Source organism: Diplotaxodon limnothrissa, linkage group LG19, assembly GCF_057381915.1.
Source record: "Diplotaxodon limnothrissa isolate DT_005_m linkage group LG19, D_limnothrissa_male_GT1.1, whole genome shotgun sequence".
Classification (NCBI taxonomy): domain Eukaryota; kingdom Metazoa; phylum Chordata; class Actinopteri; order Cichliformes; family Cichlidae; genus Diplotaxodon; species Diplotaxodon limnothrissa.
Genome location: NC_140614.1, coordinates 23,794,818 through 23,814,807, shown reverse-complemented (window position 1 = coordinate 23,814,807; position 19,990 = coordinate 23,794,818). Strand labels below are relative to the sequence as shown.

Sequence of the window (19,990 nt, the reverse complement as noted above, 5' to 3'; positions counted from 1 at the left end):
TCATGTGAAAAGTTGTTCAGTGCTGTTAGTCTGATCCTCCTTATTTGAAGAAAAAAAACAAAACAAATTATAGTTTTGTGGGGAAAAGTTTTCACAGGACACCCCATCATTCAATAGCTTTTATACCATCTTTTAGCAGCAAACCTGGCTCGGGGTCGTTCACGACCCAATTTCAGCTAAACTTTAGTTGTTGGACATATGGCCTCTTAACTCTAGAATACTTTGGTGTACAGAGTAGTTCAACAAGCCCAGATCATAGGCCTCCACCACCATGCTTGACAGTTTGTACTCTGCATTCTGGTAGAAGACTTTGGTATCCCTTTTCCAGACATTGTTCCAGAAGTCTTGTGGTTTCTTCAGATGCAGTTTTGCAAACCTAAGCTGTGTTGCCATGTTTCTCCTGGCAACCCTTTTAAACAAGTAAACTTTGTCTTACTGCCCAAATCATCACCCATTATTACCATGAACGTTAACATTTCCCATCCTAGGCCTATTGATATTGATTTTTAAATTTATTTTTGTCAGTTTCTCTTGGGATGAATTTGTGGGAACATCTGCTTCTGGGAAGATTGCGGCAGAACCTGAATGCTCCAGACGAGCAAGCTGCTGAAACTTCTTGCCTAGCAGACTAAGTGAGCATTTTCCCTGAAGTTAAAATGAATTAAACAGTTGCTGGTTGTATAAAAGAGTGAATGCTTCAATTACAATAGACTTGAAATCCATAAAACAAGAGTCCTTTGACCTCAGGAAATCACATGATAGGGTGGGGCTAGGTTTCACAATGAGTTCATCTGAAACCTTGGCTGATGGTGACCTACACCCGTTTTCACACCTTGGCTCGTGTGATTAGGTAGAGGATCAATAGGGGGTCCATGTCCCTCTTCACCATTTGACCATAGAACTGAAGAAGCTTCTCAGATGAGAAGTGAAATGTCTTCAAACAACTTAAAGAAGTCCAGATGCTTTTTTTCTTTTCTTTCCAGGCTACTTAGACAATGTATTAGAAAGTTAATCTGCAACATCTCTATCCAGACTTAGTACCCCTGTAGCTGTAGTTGAGCCATTTCTGAGTTTGATGCCAAACAACTGATTTTTGTTTCTAATCAGAATCCCCCAAATCTCTTTAAAGCAGCATTTGAGTGAACAAGTAGATTTAGCATATCATGTAGCCTAACCAGTCTCTGGAGAAATATTTGTGGATTTTTAATTACTGTGTGCACCATAAATCTAATTGACAGTGTACTGGCATGGATGTGAAATCATAACGGCTCAGCCGGGATAATGAAATCAAAACTATCAGACTACCTTCTAAGGGCAAGTGGGAACCTTTTGTACAATTTAGCTGAAATGACGCTAAACATGGTTTTGTAATAAAGATTCTTTGCTTATGACAATTTATGAATAATTGCTAACAAAGGGGGGAAAAAAACCAAACAACTTCCTGTTTCATGCACTGGCTCACCAGCTTCATTCCTCTGGTAGAAAGGGCCGTGAGCTGCAGGTTCTGACTTGAACCCTGCGTCACTGTGTTGTACAGAGCTTTCGCTAAGAATGCAGCAGAGAATAGCTCAATGGAAATAACTAAAAAGAAGGCATTCTCTCTGTGGGAATCCACACAAAAGACTGCTTTGCATGCCTTTCTTCATGCTGATAAAATAATCACACACGGAAGGTGAATATGCTGGCAAGTATTTATGGAAAACTGTAAAACACCCTGAAGGCTAAAGGAAGTAAGTGATTACATTATGTACAATTTCACAATAGGTTACACACGTTGTTATAAATGGGGAAGGAAAAGGTCCATGAAGGTGTATTTACTTTGTATCAAAAGAGGAAGGTTATAGGATGAAGATGCCTCAGGAACATCTCCATTTGTCCTTGGCCGTCCCTTTCAAGTCTGAGAAAAAGTGACAGAAGGAACAATATCGCCATAACTTCAGTAAATTAGTGGTCATACATTCTTGAAAAAAAAACCAACAATTGCACAATTTATTAGATATAGAAGATTTTTTTTTTAAAAAGTGTTAGTGCTACAAATCATCCTGTATGTATATTATGTCAGTGGAAGCACTCCATAATTACACTTGCATATCTTTTAAAGACAATAAAGAGATGTCTGTAGAAAAAAACAAACAACAAAACTAATGGGTGTCACAAAGAGGCAGTCGAGCTCGAGAGTAGGTAAAACATCAGTCTTATCAGACTGTAGCAAAGTGTATAACATTATTCAGCCTCCAAGGATCGGTTCTTCCATTCAAGGGCAGAACAAAATCTTTGGAATTGAAATCGGACCGATCTCTTCAACTGTCAGTCACTCTTAAGTTTGACTCACAGCATCAATTTCTCAGACAAATCTGAATCTTTCTGCAAGAAATAATTATGAAAATTTTAAAAAAATGAACATAATGAGAAAAAAAACCTCACAAAACCCACTCATTATAAAACATAAAAAAACAACTCAATCACATCTTTGCAGCATATAAACACAAACTTATAGAGGCCCTGGAGTTTTCATAGCTGTGAAAGTGTTAGGGAGATCTAATAGCAGACTGTGCTCTGCTGCTTTCGTTGTTTTTTCTTCTGTGCACGTTCTTTGATAACGGAGCTGCTGTTATAGAGTGCGAGGGCCGGGCTGGTGAGAGTAGCTGTAGGGTGGTGCGCTCATACTGATCCGCTGTAGCTGTGATTTCTGTGTTCTGAATCTGAAGGCCTCGGTTTACATTCGAGTTGTTCAGTCTCTGGTGTTTGCGGCTCAGAAACTGGAGGGCGCTGCTTGAAGAAATCGGACACATATCGGACCTTTGGGAACAAACACAGTAACAATTATAGGCTATTACGTTGCTTAATAGAAGCGTTAGCATTGCTTACAGCTGACGCTACTGCTTTACACTGTAAATGAATAGTTCAGCAGTCGGTCTAAATTATACCTTTTAGATGTTGGGATTCAGCTTCATATTATACCACAGAGTAAAGTCACAAACACACAATTAACAGTTATAGCCTCAAAACGCCAATAGGTGTTCTTTGCAATAGCCAGGTGCTATTCCCAAGTACAGAGGCTCCTCCAAATGTAAGTCACATTTATGGCATGAACCATTGTCATTTGCAGCCCATCCCATATGGAAAAGAAATAGTAAAAACATATGATTTACTCATGAAAGTGGCCACTTTCTCATTACTTTCATATATTTTTTTAGTAAGTATACAAAACATACAAGTTTCATTATATAATTTTTCAAGGGATCTTATGTTTTCACTCTTGTATGCTTTTCATACAAGTTTCATACAAGACAGATAAAAACTTTATAAGATTTATATATATCTTTTCCATATGGGATTCTTACAGGGATGATCATGATGTTGTGCAAGCTAAGCTACTTGAACTTTTTCCAGGGTACATCTTTAATGGCTTTAAAAAAGTCATTAAAGATGGTTGCAGAAATTTAATTTTAGTTTGGATTTTTTTCCCCCTTGGTTCTACAATGTCTTAACAAGGTCAAGAGCTCTCGCCTCTCCCTGGCAATCACGATTAACTGCAAGTGGTTGTTCCTCTCTGCCATCATTAAAAGGCTCTGCTGCATTCAGCTGCATTCATTGGCCCAGGGGTAGACAACTCCAGGCCTCGAGTGTCCTGCAGGTTTTAGATGTGTCCTTGATCCAGCACAGCTGATTTAAATTGCTAAATTACCTCCTCAACATGTCTTAAAGTTCTCCAGATTCCTGATAATGAACTAATCAGGTGTGTTGATCCAGGGTGAGATCTAAAACCTGCAGGACACTGGCAATCGAGGCCTGGAGTTCGACACCCCTGGATTGGACTGATCAATACTCAGAACAGTGGGAAAGTCCAAGAAACTCAAGAAGTGGGTCCCACTACTTCTTTGCCAACCTGAAAGCTGGCAAAACTCACCAAAATCCCTCATTAGGTCTTTGTACTTGTCAATCTACACCATTTTACTTTAGGAAGAGGCTGCTCAGCCAGCCTTTGGATTCAGAAGTAATGATTCAAAAGTGGAAAAATATGTTTATCAACACTTTAAAAATAGAGGATTTCAGTTTTCACCTTATATAATCGTATAAATGTCCTCAGCTTTAATGATAAACATCAATAAACGTGACGCAGAAATGCACTCACTGTGAGCACAGCGATGAGAGCGCCCTGCAGCAGTCCCACCACGACGTCGCCCGGGTGGTGTTTGTAGTCAGAGACGCGCGTGTATCCCACATACAGAGAGAACGACACCAGGAAGAACTGGATGGTGGGTCGAACCAGTCTCGTCCATTTCCCCTGCATCCTGGCCTGGACATAGAGCTTTACACACAAAAGTACAGATTCGAATTCAGCTCGAAGGTTGCGCACATTAAAGAACCATTTTTTTTGTGGGAAAAAACAAAACAAGATTAAGGTTAAGATCGGAGCCATTTACCTATAGCAAATTTCCTGACTTCCCCCCTTAAAAAATATTTATACACTTTTTTTAAATCTAAAATTTGTCCCACTTTATCCATCCAGCCCCCCCAAATGCAGAATGCTGATTCCTGTGGAGTTTGAGCAGCTCATAATTCACTCCTGAAAACCCCTAACAGGGATCAAACCATTAAATCTGTCACCTTCCGGCCATTGTGCCACGTGTGGTATAGCAACAATGGTGTTTTTTTTGTCTGTGTCGACCACATTCTCCTGTTTGGCTTAGTCATGTGTGTTTTTTTGGTAAACAGCCATTTCAGAGCTGCAGAAAGTCTCACGCTATGAGGACACACTCACCGACAGGAAGATCATGCAGTACATCCCGAAGGACGAGTGTCCGGAGTAGAACGATAACCTAGGGAGCAAAATGGCAGCATTAGTAATGGTTTTCAGTGAATATGAATGGGAACCAGCATTAAAACTAGGCCTACTTATCAGTTTGTTTACCATTTAATCTAAGGTAAACAATCTTAACAGTTTGGGCAATCTGCAGCCTACATTTTTGAATATTTTTATTTCTGGGTATTACGTCCAAACTAAACAAATAAACAGTCATCCAGGAAATGGAAACATGCACGTTGCAGTCTATTTAAATTTAACCTGATAATACTGATAGTATCCACTTCCTCATGTATACATTAGTGTGGACACTCCAACACTCCAGCAGAAACCAAAGAGATATTCGAGTTTTATATTTATATTGATTATATTATATTTCACTGACGAGATGAAATTAAACCTGTTATTGCTAATCTAAATAGTTTTTCAGCTATAAAACTGATAAGGTCAAACTTGGTAAATCAGTCCATGGAGAGAGCAGATCTTAAAGATTTTAAACTAAGCTGTCAGTAAGTTGGGGTTTTAAGAGAGAGGCTGCCTCAAACCAGGATACATCTTGGGATCTTATTCATGAGTGATGGGAAAATGGATTGAGGACTGAAGCGGCCTCAGCAGTAATAAAGAAATAATAAGCTAAGCCGAAAGGCAAAGCTTTCGATTTACCAGTCCATCTGCTTCCCAGCCAGAATGAAATCCCAGTTATGACTCAAAGAGTAATACAAGCTGCCAAAATGAGTTTCCTCTGTACAGTGGCTGGGCTCAGCCTTAGAAATAGGTTGAGGAGCTCACACATCCAAAGGGATGAAAATTCATGGCATTTTTCAAATCATCCATTTACTCCTAGCTCTTTGCACTGCACATAACAAATCTGATAGGTGTCGTAAAGTGTCCACCTGGATTCAGTCACATTGCGGTGGCTGCCGTTGCACATGATCTCCAACATGTATCCATTACAGACCACTGGCTTGCAAACGTCTATGAAGTTTGGACGAGGACGGCCAATGGTGAACTTTGCCAAGTCAGTCAGCGACTGGCTGATAGCGGCTCCAAACAAGTAGGTGCCCACCACTTTGTAGAGAGCTGACAGGTATTGGTTGAATGGGGAATTGGAGCGCAGACGATTGGTGTGCACCAGGTAGGCCTCTCCTGTTGTGATCTGTGGAAGGAAGGGGCCAAGATTTATTATTTGGAAAATAAGATTCTTTGCAGATTGCCTGTAGAAAGACACAAGGTTAGTCTTATTTTTCAGTAACTAGGGGCTCAGCCAAATCAGACACATGGGCTTACAATGACTATGGAGCAGGTGATGGTGACTGCAGCCATCGTCCCATGAGAGATGGTGTCTCTCCTGTAGGGATAACGGATGCTCTGATCATCGCAGTAGATTCCTCTCTGGTAAGGCTTGAACATCAATGTGAGAATGGCTGAGGGTAGAGCCGCTGTAAAAGGGGGGGGGGGGGGGGGGGGGGGGGGGGAAGGGGAGAGAGAGAATACACCTTGAGCTTTGTTTTAAAATTGCAGTATGCTTTCTACTGCTCAAAACAGTATTAACTCAAATAATGCAGTGGAGATAGCACTGTTACTTGTTCATTGTATTCACAGTGATTATCTGTAGTCACGTGTGCTGAACTTAAACCACATTTAAGTATTTCCAGTAGTAATGACGCATTTCCTGTTGGGTGCTGCGTGTGGAAAAAGGATAACTTTAAATGATTTCATTTTCCTGATATTGTATTGAGTTGAAGTGTGAAAACTGCTCCAGTGAAAATGTCCTTGCAATTGCAAGAAAGAACAGGAAGCATGAACAGCACACACTCATTTTTATACTGAAATAAATCCCCCATTGTCTGCTGTTGTTCTAAATCTGCACCAGAAATCCAGTCACTTTTCTCACCACAAGAGAAGTTTCTCATGTTATTATGATTTCCTGGTGACTTAAGGTCACACAAATGGTTTTCACATTGGCCAGATAAAAGAAAATAGGTGACATCAAAAAGCCATATCAAAAATAAAAAAAATGGAAACTGTGGCTGGTTTGGGGTGATGCATGTTGCTGTAGAGGGGTTTTCATCGAGCTTTTGCAAACCCTTGCAGAGACTGGAAAATTACTACTGTAGTCTTAAAGTGTGACTACACAGTGAAGGTGCAACTCAGGAAACAGCTAAAAACACACTGGCGGACTCATCTTTTGGCTTTGCGCACAAGCCGCGGCGCTACGTGGTAAATGAATTTGTCATCGGTGGCAACGGCTTCACCTCTACAAGTCGCGTTTACTCTGTAGAGGAACTGACTGTCACCATGGCAACACACGCGACATCACAGCCAACACCTTTGACACCAGGGCAGCGTTCACAATGTGAGGGGCCTGGGAACTGACGACCGGAGCGGGACACACACTTGCATACCTCAAGACATTCGCACGTGCTCATGCACACCAGCGACAGATATAAATGGGTTATTTCAAGCCATGCATACATGTATAAAAGCTATAAAGAGCTGCGAAGGACAAAAAGAAAACTGGTTTCAGCAGTTTCTGTCTGTGCAAACAAGACGAAGAGTGGGGCATCTGCAGGAGGACATAAAGCTGTCTCCTAAATCAGAGCAGGACAATAGTCCACTTTAAAGGCCTAATGTCAGAAACTTTCTACCCCACAACACTTAAATCGTTTTCCTGTTTTCAAGAGCTTCCTGCTGAATATAATAACAGCAAGAGATGGATAAATGTTGTTTGTTTGCTCAAAAACTATTGTATATTTATGGGTGTGGAGCTGCTCGCCACTGACAGATTGCTTCCTTCCTCTACTGTATGGGCCTGACAATTCACATAAGATTACATTAAAAGCACAGATAAACTTTGATGGAAATTATCTAGACTCCCTTCTGCAGATGTTTGTTGTAGTCTTATTCTTGTTTGGGAGGATGTGTGTCACATCCCGACTACCCCTGTCATACAGTTCTTGAATGTGGCTCCGTTTGTGATGATTTTTGTGCATCTTTTATACACATTTCCCCAAAGCATGACAGATTTGGTACTTCCACAAACTTTAAGATCTTCATTATTTATAAGATTAACCCTGGGATGCACTGATATATGGGCTAATACCAGCCTTGTTGATGGACATTGGTCTGTCTGCAGATAAGAAGGTATTAAGTGTTGTGTGATTACTTCAATTATATGTTCGCCAAATGTTCAAGAATTGTGTGATGAAGAGCTGAAAAATTTAAAAAACAGGTAAGATGCTGTTGTTCTACTAGTAAATGCATAGTTTGAACAATGTTTGTTCAAACTGGGCTGTGCCTCTTTCAGGGAAAACTATGGTACAACCTTATGGTGCATCACTACTATTATACCATAAAGCTGCTGGACCCTGTTACATGGCACCACAACGTCATATCTGTAGCTGTAACTATATACTAAGGTTGCACAAAATGAGGTACAATTCAGTTTGATGAAAACACAGACCACAGGGGGCATGTTCTGTTCAAGTAAATATGACTTAAAATATATAAATGAAAAGTACACCAAAGGAATTTAAAGAGCAAACACATACAAGTCAAAGTGCCTTTTAACCTGCTTATAAACATATGGGTGAAGATAATTCGAGCATTTAAGTTATGCTTTTTGTGACAAATCTCGAACTCCGCTGCAGTTTAGTAACACAAAAAACGATTGCAGGTCACTGAAGTGACTCTTTTTGTAGGCCATCTTTTAACAACGTAACACTGAATTTCTCATGTCACCATGTACGTTTTGTTCTTCTGTCTATCTCTTTAAACACCTATTGGTCTGCCACGCCTCCTACTTTGTCACCATATAAGGGACACTTTAAGTCTCCCTGACCTAAATAGCCTAACGCCGGATTTGTCATTTGTTACAAGTCTGAACAAGCGCCACTAATAATATTTGATGACAAGCAGTTTCCTCATTAAGGAGAAATTATTTTCATGAAAGTTCTCCCTTCGCTCATATTCATTGTTCCTGTAGGTCAAGCATGCTTTCAGCTCCACTTTGAAGTCAAACCAAGCCACTGTTTATTCTGCAGAGCATAAGGATAACATTTAGATAAGAGACTATTTGTTTGACACAAATCTCCAGTGGCTTACGCATTGCCAGGGTGGAGATGTGTTGAGCAATGATCTTAAAAAACATACATGATAACCACTGGTCAGCTTGCTTAACAGATTTGGTGAGGAAACCCAAGTCAGACTTGCTCCGAGTTGCTGGGGGTGAAACTATTATCTGGACTGGCTCTGTTATTACAGAAGGCCTGACATGTTTTTGTAGGCTTGTGCTGGCAGGGCGGCCTCCCATGCTAGCGTCTAGGTCAAATTGATCCCAAATCAAATTTTTCATGCACCAAAACTACTTGCAAAAGTAAGGCATACCTAAAAGGGATTGTTTAAATACATTTTTATATTTCTTATTCTTCATTCTGTAAAAGGACATTTCTCGCTTCAAGAGCTTAACAACCTTTTGTTTTCTTTCTAGTTATTAATTACATGGTTACTTGTATGGTTTAGCAACCCACATTCTTATCACAAAACTTTAAACCTCAATAAAATAAGCACCAACATTGAGTGTGGTTGTCATCATAGATGGCTTCTCTTGCATTTGAGGTAGGAAATGCTACTCGTAAAATGTGGTTAGAAAAACAATCTCACTAGAAAAATAATCCAAACAGATGTGCTTTTAATGTCTTATTTAAACCGTCTTGCATAACTTGTTGAACCTTCTATAGAAGCGAATGCCTTCGGTAGGCGTTTCCTCTGGCTCCCTATTTAACTAGCACGGTGAAAAAGATGAATTGTCGTCCAGTACGCCTAGAAAACTCTTTCAATTCATCAGTATGTTTTGCTTGAACATACCTCAAGACAGCACCATGACGTCAGGACTCCAGCCTCTTGATTTACTTGTTGCTTCACCCAACCTCTCCCAAGCTTCAGACTATAGATTACCTCCCTGAATTTTTCCTTTAAAATGCCATCAAAGAGCTTGGAAATTCAAGTCATTGATGTTTCCTCAATGACTGCAATGACCAGCTCTAAGGAAGCAAAGTATGCCCACAAACCATGATGCTGCCTCCACCATGCTTCACAGCTGCAAGCCTGAAATGCCTTGCAACACATTTTTTTGTGTGTTTATCGACTCTTCCGATGATCTATATTAATTTGCAAATTAGTTTTCACTTGCATCATGTTTGCTACATCCTGCATTTGTTTTGCAATTTATTTCTAAAAATAAATAAATAAATAAAAGCATTTCGCAATTTTTTGTTGTTTTTTTTTGTGGGGGAAAGGGGGTGGGGGGCAAACTCATGTAGAAGTCTCAAAAACCCATGTATCAAATATGATACTCTTGGATTTAAATGGTTAAAGGAATGACAATAATGTTTGTGGTGTCTTTAAATTAACGTAATTATTTTCAACAATTTTCTTAGAGTAGACATGTGAAAAAGGCTTCTGCTTATTAGTGTTTTGTGTTTACTCCTGGGTTCTTTTTCACCTCTTTGTGTGCAATTTTGAGATCTTTTCAGGACTCCAAGAGAGCCTCCCTTTCAAGGCAACGTCTCATTATAGACTGATTTACACTTGGGCCTTATACACCGCTTCTTCTAACGTCCAATAAAAAAATGACACCGGTCTTAAGCAGAGTTTCAGTAACTGGTTCCAATCTCATTTCTTTAATTTACCCCCCCCCCCTTTCTTGGTACTTGGAAGAGAAATCATTAGTAAAGAGGTTTATACACTTTATGTACTTCCAGTAATCAACAGTATTACCTACTCTGTTCTTACATGCACAGCAAATCTTGAGATCCTGAGTCTTAATTTTATAGCTTAGCTGTATTTGAGGACAAAAATATCTGACTCAGTTCCAATATACATAAAAGGGAGTTATTCCTCCCTACAGTTGCAAAGTGCTTGCTCATAGGAGACTGTCTGACTATTAGGGTTCTCAAGCAAATACCTTACAAATTATATGGTGCTTTCAGATGTTAGTCAAACTTGTTCCCAGTGGGAGTTGGCCTCTGTCAAGATTGTTTGTCACTCCTGTTCATAACTTATGAAGAGAATTTCATTGGCATAGTCAAGTGGAGAAGATGCTCCACTTTGGTGGCTCCTGGATCAACTCTCTGGTTTTTGTGCATGATGGTTGGCTCCTTCAGGCAGTGACCTCCAACGTGCACTGGGGCGGTCGTCGTCAATTCTAGCAGTTAATTTAATAGATGCAGGTTTTAGCTCCTTCTACTTACTTACTACTTTATATAATCAAACATCTCCCATTTCAAAAAAGTTAGCTTTTATGTACAGTTTTGTTGCACTTCGGCAACATATATTTAACAATAAAGTTGCGCTGTCCGAAACATTTTATGCTTTTTTGGTTTTTTCTTCAACTCTTCCCCTCCATTCATCTCCATGTTACCCATTTCCCTCCTTATTTTAATGTTTAAACTCAAGTAAACTCAAGGTTTTGTTTTTGTTTTCTTTTAATGTGAAAGTAAAACTAAACTGCAAACAAAGCATTTTACTCATAAAATGTACCCAGTTTTGAATGTAAGATCATAAAACGTTGCTATTTTTTGGATCTCTTCTCCCTCCTTTTTTATTTTAAACTAAAGGAAACCATCTGAGTATAGCAGTAAAATGTTATTTGGTCAACTGAAAGTTTGTATCATCCTACTCCGAAATTTTACATGTAGCTGTCGAGTTTTATGTTGTCCATAAACCTTTACAGCTGCAAACACTGTAATAACTGTTCAAATCTCTTTGCTAAAAGAGGTACACACACACACACACACACACACACACACACACACACACACACACACACACACACTCCCAAGTTTCTGATAACTTTTGCCTTTAGTTTAAAAAAAAAAAAAAAAAAAAACAAACCACAGGAGATTCAAAAAAAGGAAGGAGAGACAGTATTGTTTTAGGCTTTCATAATCCCTTCTGGCGAGCATGCACCCCGATTCCACTTTGAGAAAATAAACATAATGGAATTTGGGATCAGACACAAGTACAACTTCCCCTTGACCTCTGACCCAGCAGGAAGGGGAAAATGTTCCTGTTATTCAGCATTCAAGATAAGTGATGGAAGTCCATACTGTGGCTCATCTTGAGAACTGAACTACTGAGACATTTGCTGGGAACAGAACCACAAACGGCTAACAACTAACAGCAACGTATGTGAACATGTATCTGCACATCTCAGCAGATGACAGATCTGTGAGCCTGCTGAGTAACTTCATGGTTTGTCAGCTAACAGGGGTTGTGTGGAGGTGATCTTAAAAGCAATATTTAACTTGTTAACTTTTGTTTATATTGGCAAGTTTTTCAAATTCTCATTGCTGTTACTTTTCTCTACGATACATTCCCAAGAAGTCAGCACAGCAAGAGAACAGTGTGAAATCAGCAGTCCAATGCTGTAACATTTTCATGTTTTTATCCAGTCTGTCTACAATAGTCAGCATTATTCAGTTTTTTTTTTCCTTCATAAACCCGGAAAACTGGAATTGCAGAGAAAGTGGATCACTTCCTGTGAGGCTGGGGATTTTCCTGGGAAAGTCCTAGACAACACTGGCTGATAAAAGCTTTATTTTGTAAAAGAAGAAGAAAATAGCAAACTGTCTGTTTTGAGTTTTAGAGCTGATAAAATTTTGCTTTTGTTAGCTTTAGACGGGGTCAGGCTAGACAGTTTCCCCTCATTTCCAGTCTTTGTGCTAAATTAAATCGACTCCAGACTTACTGTCTGCCATGTGACGGATGTATGATACATATTGGCCAAATTCTGATATTGGTCAATATGGCTGATTGTTGCAAATTAAACATTAATCAATGTCAGTGGACATCATTTATCAGTTTTTGGCTGGCTGAATGTTTGAAAAAAGTTTTTCCTGTGCTCAGTCACATTTAGATATTTCAGATATTCTTCAAAGACACAAAAAATATGTACTAGAAGCCAACTGATTTATCAGCAGACCAATATTATCGTCTGCTTTAAGCCATTTTTAACAGCCAATAAATGAAAATGTATTGTAAACATGCAGAAGAGGCATATGAAACACCCTTCAACATTGCTTAGTTTGTCCACCAGAGGGTGCTCTGCAGCTCCCTGCCGGCCAAAGACCAACAGCAACAGGGTACACAAGTAAATAAATAACCAGGCATAACAATTGCCATGTTATATCTGTTTGCACCTGAAAGACAAAAAAAAGAAAAAAAAAGAAATATATTATCTATCTATCTATCTATCTATCTATCTATATCAGAATATTATATTTTTAAAATAACCAAATATTGGTGTCTTAAAAAAAAAAAATCAGTCAGGCTCTTGTGTGTGTACCAAATACCAATATTTGAACATATCGATATCAGCCCACAATTTCACAATCGGTGCATTTCTACAAAAGCGGGATTAATCTTCTGATGGAATTCCCAGGAACAGCACATACTGAAAGCCTGTAATATATCACTTCATAGGGTTATTTCAAGTGCAATAATGTTGGATCATGTTTTAGTGGCTTTTTTAGCGTTTTGTTTAAAAAAAAAAAAAAAAAAAAAAAATCACCTCTTTTCTTGCTTAAACTTGTCTGTAAAAAGAAGAGTACAGAGCATGAATTAGGCCATTAGATTTTGTTGCCCATAGGTCAAACCTTCATAAGAATCTGGTAATTTTGTCCATTGGTTGTTCTTACCATGCGTTTGATTTACATTACACTTTTTAGTTTAGTTTGCATCATATCCAAGCCAATAGTTTATTGGTTCACATTCGTAAACCTCTCATCTTACAGATCTGTGGCTTTGACCTTTTAATAGAATGCTTACACACACACACACACACACACACACACACACACACACACACACACACACCTTCCTTTATGAAACGACCACGGAGGACAATGTAACTACGCACACACAGCCTGTACTATGTATGCCAACACAACAATCATATCTCGCTTCCATTTTCACGCAGGAATGTCAGAGAGCAGAGGTCAGCACTTCCCACTTGACTCTGACATGCATTTGGCAGAAGCAGATACAGTGTGTGTGTGTGTGTGTGTTGTACACAACATGGTCATATCTTTGTGGGGACCAAAAATTGGAAGTTTACTATACTTGTGGGGACAAAATCCACGTCCCCGTGAGTTTGAAGGCACGTTGAGACTCAAAATGTGGTTTTAGTGTCAGGGTTAGGCATTCATTTTTGATGGTTAGGGTAAGCGGCTAGGGAAAGCATTATGTCAATTAGATGTCCCCACAAGGATATGAAAACAACTGTGTGTGTGTCCCATACATGTCAACAAATTGTCAAAAATGGCATATAAATAACAGCTCTCGAGCCAAACAGCTGTTGTCAGTCACTGGCTGTCATTTCCGCAATACTGCAGCTCTTCTATGCTTCGGACCCTAGAAACAAAAAGCATGTATAGTTTCTGTTCCTTATAGCTCACGCTTATTAAACACAGAATGTAAGTCTGTGTTAAAGGTATCACATGAGCATTTTCAGTTTCATCTGATACATTTAGGTATGAAACCATAAGTCATCGATATAAAAACTAAAAAAAATCTGCCCTGCCTTTGCGTTGCTTGAAGTCTTATGTGGTAGGGAACTGAATAAGTTTGGGTTTCCAATGGTTTTTGAAAGAAAAGAAAAATACACCCTCTGTCAAATGTAAAGTTTTACATACTTGGACATTACGAAAAGAATAATTTAAAAATTGGGTAAAAAAAAAACAAAACAAACAAACACGAGACAACAGTATATGACTTATATTAGGTGATTACATATTGAACAAAAGCTGAGCTAAAATGCAGAAGCAAAGTTTGAAAAGTGAAGTACACCCCACGTAACTTGTAAAACCACCTTTAGTCATAGTAATGTGAAGTAATCATTTTCTGTATGAATTTTGGTACACTTTTTATTACCACGCTGTTTCTGTTCTTTGAGGTTTTCGAGCAGTCTGTGCATCACTATTTTAAGGTTCCCCACAGTATTTCAGTCTTGTTAAGGTCTGGTCTTTGAAAAAGGAAAAGACTCAAGGTGTTGCAATGGCTCAGTCACTCTGTTGTAGCTTTGCTGCTGTGCCTGGGTCCTGTTGAATGATCCAGTTTGGGCAAGCCTTTAGTTATCAGATAGATGGCCTCACTCTAGAGTTTCTATAGTGATAGATGGCTCTAGAGTACTTTGCTATGCAGAGGGGTTTATGGTGGACCCAATGACTGAAGGTGCCCAGGTCCTTTTGCTGCAAAACAAACCCAAATAATCACATTTCCATCACCACGTTTGACAGTTTGTATGCTGTCCAGTGTTCTTGGACAAGACTTTGGTTTGCAAAGTTCAGATGCAACTCTGCAAGCGTGACCATGTTGTTTTTTTTGTTTTGCTTCTTTCAAGCATAGAAAAGGTTTCCTTCTGGCAACTCTTCAAAATAAACAATACTCGTTCAGTCTTGTTCTAATTGTACTGTCCTGGATTTTATCATTTGCCTTGCTAACTGTAGTCTGTAGAGTCTGAGATGGGATTTTTGCCCTCTCTGATCATAGCATGGTCTGGCATTGGGGTGACTTTGCAGGGATGCTGACTCCTGGGAATACTGGGAACCATCTGCAGTGTTTTCCACTTGTGGATTTTCTTTTCACACTATAGCATAATGGGCTTTAAATTCCACTGCCAATTCATGGGCAGCAATAACTACTTTTTTAAATGAACTGCTTTCATCAGCTTCTTGATGCTAAAAGAACCTCTCAGCTGCTGAATGATATGGAGGATATCAGTATGACTCAGCAGATGGGTGGGGGCATTGTTGTTGTTGTAGTAGTAAGAGTCCACCCCCAGCAGGACAGAAGTGTTTGATGATGGGGTAAAGGTGATCACTCTGAACAACTTTGTATTGATTTGAAATGACTTTTCCCTCTAAAAAGGGACAACTAGATGGACCCAGATCATGCTAGCAAAATTCCTCCTCAGCATAACAAAGCAGATCCCCTCACTGTAGGGGGTCAAAAGCTTGGGTTTTCCCCCTTTATTTGCAAATTGACTGGATGTGTATTGATGCATTCAAGCTTCTGAAACAGATTCAGTCTGAAATCAGCGAATGAGTTTTGATATTCTTTTGGTTTTAGAGAGGGGGGAAAAGTGATTAGAACCACCGAAGCAGCGTGTAGATAGCTAAAAGCTGCATGGTCAGCAACAGCTGGGATAGCTCTTGCTGTCTTGCTGACGGGCAGCTGGAAAGGCTACAACTCAAGATCCTCTTCATGTACAAACAGTGTTTTAAGTGAGACAACATTACAACAGTTTCACTGATAAAAGCAATGAGTTCAGGCATTTCCTTCAGATGGATTAGTTTAACTTTGTAGTAAACAGCCAAAACAAAATGTCAGCGAATGGAGGAATGTGGATCCGTTAAGATATGTATGTACAGAAGGTTTAATAGAGTGCACGTTCAGTTTTTTCCCCATTGTATTCTGTCAAATACTGTTAAAATGGTGGATGTTCAGTATTCAGTTCAGCATTTTACACCCCTATCAGTTAATTTGGACATGTACGCTATTACACATATGCACACACTTCAAAACCCTCTATAGTCAAGCTAATTAAGGATGAAACCTTATTACAATAGTTTACACTTGCAGTCACTCGCAGACCAATGGCAGATTACGTAATTTTAAAAACATTTCTGTTCCAGTCAGTACAGGGAGGATGAACTTTTTGGTGAAAAAAAGTGAACTTTTTGGTGAAAATGCACAAGACAATATCTGACACACATCAATACCTCAACCTAGCTTTAAAGCACAGTGGAGGCAGCATCATGTTTTAAGGCTGTTTTGAATATTGCATAAACACCATTTACAGGTTTCTGTCAATGCAGCAACAAAATGGTTAAAAAGAAATACATGAATGAATGGGGAACACCAAGTCTGAATGCTGACCTTTACTAAAATGTTGAGGCTTGATTTGAAGGAAGACGTTTTCTCAATAAATCATAGGAATGTTGAACACTGTTTATTTTTTCAGGAGAGTAGTGGGAAGAGAAAAAAAAAATCTTCCTCTTCACTGTGAGAGCCTCACAAGCACCTATGAGGAAATATCTAATTGAGGTTGTTTCTAATAAATTCGTATTTAAAGGTTTACTTATATTCTGCAGGCTGGACTGTGGTGGGGGATTATTCATTTTGTGTTCAATAAATAAATGAGAAGTACAGTCTTTGTGTGTTATTAGTTTAGTCACCACATTTTATATGCATTTAGTCCTGAACCGACTGCAGATTTATAACCATGTTTTCATGTGAATTCATAATCACTTTCACAGTCCTGACTAATCATCCTTATACCATGATTAGTCAGCAGGAGAAAAGGGAAAATGATAAAAACCTTGGTCAGCATTAATCATAATATTTATGACCTGAGAAAGGCTTCATCTGGGATTTCACAACAGAATGATTCAATGTTTTAAAAGTTCATTCTACATGTTTATAAGATCTTCAGCCAAAGAGAAAAAGACTATGGCGAAATATTGAAATAAGATCCACCAGCTCACCCCACCAGGTTTTTTTTTTTTTTTTTTACAAGGAACTTCTTTAAGGCACGCGCACGAACACGCACACACAGGATGCAGAATGGTTATTATCATTGTTATCATTCCTCCCTTTCAGCCACCAGATGGGTCCACAATTGGATGTATACATTGAAAAAGCACACGCACACGCACACACACTTGCTCCCTCATATTTCACTCCAGAAAAATCTACCATGAGAATTCAACATCAGTGTCCAGATTTCTTCTTCCACCATGTGGTACAAACTGTCAGGGTGACAAAAATGTGAGAGGTGTGACACCAACAGCTGGAAGATACCAGCTTCATTAATGGATTTGTGCCCTTGTGGTAGATCACAGCAAGTCGCAACAAGCCATTTTGGTTCTAGTCTTTCAAGACTGACATATTCAGTCTCTGGAGCCCACCCTCTTCACATACACACACGAAGACGCAAAAATAAACACACCTTTCAGCAGTTCCCATGACAGGATTTTAACTGTCAGAGAGAGATATTCAGTGACACTGATCTTCGCTTTTCCTCTTAACCTTAAGTTTTTGGGGTTTTTTTTTTTTTTTTTTTAAAAAGGAGGAACAACCCTGCACTTCTTGCCAGTATGAATGCAATCAAGGGGAGGTAGAGATGCACGCACGCATACACTGACGTGCACAAAGTGTCGCCAACTGGCTGACAGTGATATGAGATAGCGCGTGTCCTATTTTAACCCCGATCATTTCAGTGAAGAAATCGGTGCAGTGACACCCAGAGATAAACAGAAGTCCAGGCAGCTTTCACACTCAGTCCTGGGAAAGATTATTGGCTTGTTCGAACAAGGTAGAGACCGATACCGACTCGCACAGTTTAACAGTATTGCATACTTTAAAACCACTGCCAGTCATGGTCCTGATGTTTTTCCCGAATCCGTGAGTAAAATCTTAAAGGGGCGTTAAAAGTTTCTGTAATCTTGCAGCGACCCATGAAGCAACATGTTGGTAATCTACCAGAGATATCAGACCTGTGCGTACGGTTGTGCAATCCCCTGTGCGTCACTCTGAAGGCCATTCAACTTTTAATGTGGACTTACTATGCTGTTGTTCCGTCCATACAAAAATCACCAGTGAACATTAAACCACAGCCAATAACCTACGTCCAGAAACTAATCACGTTTTCAGCCATATTGTCAGGAGGAGGAGGGCAGAACGGGGGTTTTCACTTACCAGCAAAGACGCACAGAATATCCACCGCAACCAGAATCAGTTTCTTCCCATGTTCTGCCATGCTTCTTCAGACGGCTCGCCACTTTTATAAATAATAAATAAAAACCGCGTTTGGGGAAAAAAACAAAAAGCAGGCAGGAAGGTTGTAAACTGAACACCTGGAGAAACTGTGGACAAAGTACTAACAGGAAAGAATAACCTGCTCGCTCTTCCGCCTCCAGTGATCCTTACCTGCCCGCCTCCCTTTATGCCTGTCTATCTGTCCGTCTGTCTTTCTATACACTTCGCTGTTGGCAGGTAAGTCGCAAAGGAAGCACGTTTTGGTTTAGCCTGCCTTTTTTACGCACGGGGGGCGCGTCTGTCTTTACAGAAAAAAAGAGAAAGCTAACAGATAATTGATCGTCCCAAAACGCTTGATGTTGGAAAAAAAGGGAAATTCCCCGACTTTCTCTCTGCTTTCCCTTTCTCTGCTTAGTTTGCAGGGTAATTAAAAGTTCGGCAATGTTCTCTCCAGTGCTGAGACTTTTTTTGGGATAAAATCATGACACCCTTTTATTTTTCCAAACTAATAATGAGTGCAGCGATTTCACCCAACTTTGGCCTGGTTTCGCACTAACAGAGAGTCACTTAGGTAAAGTATAGCACATTTGCCGAGGATTTGCGACCTGCTGACGCACAGTTGTAAGGGAATCAACGCATTTCTTTTAAATTTATTTTATTTTGCGCTTAAAATGAGTGGCAAACACTAGGTGCTGTAAACTAAGTTGGATAACGATGAACGGTTGGCCCAAACATGGCCTACATGTGCAGTTTTCTATTGGTTAAATTACATTTATACTAAACTCAAGGTGGGTCTGGCTACCGGAACACAGACACCACCCTGTATGATACAGATGTTGGTTGTTTTGGGACATTTGGTGTCCACATTTAATCACAATCAGCACTTAGACTTTAAACTATAACAGCTCAAGTCTCCACACACCTGAGCCTTAAGACACAGATGAGGTGTGTCTGCTGTCTCGTCAACAATCAGCTTCAAAAATAGGATACAGTGCTGTTATTTAAATAGTTACAAGTGTACAATTCTGACCACGTGCTTGATTTGCAGGCTGCTTGCAGAGTGATTTATATTATCAAAATGTATACAATTAAATATTAATTTCATTAATGTGAACAAGCTTCCATCTCACAATTCGGCCCTAATAAGTTTTTCTTATCTCTGTTTTTATGTTCTTGCCTTTTGTTGCTTGTCGTAATGGCTGAATTTCAGTTAGTCTCTTTAATTTTACACACAATTTACACACAGACTAAATAAAGATTCCTTTACAGTAACTATAATGTGGTTTGCTGAAAACGAATATATATATATATATATATAGCCTATAATATATATTTTGTTGGAGTGATGAATCGAAACACAGA

At 39.4% G+C, this 19,990-nt stretch overlaps 1 protein-coding gene across 1 annotated transcript; it reads right to left on the bottom strand.

Moving 5' to 3' along the window:
• Positions 1–1,684: 1,684 nt before the first annotated feature.
• plpp2a (phospholipid phosphatase 2a) lies at positions 1,685–18,864 on the bottom strand. Its single transcript, XM_085343102.1, has 6 exons — positions 18,569–18,864; positions 6,095–6,246; positions 5,701–5,963; positions 4,766–4,823; positions 4,136–4,312; positions 1,685–2,799 (listed from the first exon to the last, which is right to left on the bottom strand). Exons 1-6 carry the CDS (start codon positions 18,627–18,629, stop codon positions 2,662–2,664), a joined length of 849 nt encoding a protein of 282 aa, XP_085199228.1. The 5' UTR covers positions 18,630–18,864; the 3' UTR covers positions 1,685–2,661.
• Between the last annotated feature and the right edge of the window lie 1,126 nt (positions 18,865–19,990).

Bases quoted from the DNA above. Each gene is read 5' to 3' on its own strand.
- plpp2a (XM_085343102.1), bottom strand. From the start codon at position 18,629: ATGGCAGAACATGGGAAGAAACTGATTCTGGTTGCGGTGGATATTCTG. The intron at 5,964-6,094 runs GTAAGCCCATGT...TTCCTTCCACAG, and splicing joins TCACCTGCTCCATAGTCATT to ATCACAACAGGAGAGGCCTA. The intron at 4,313-4,765 runs GTGAGTGTGTCC...TTGTGTGTAAAG, and splicing joins ACTGCATGATCTTCCTGTCG to CTCTATGTCCAGGCCAGGAT.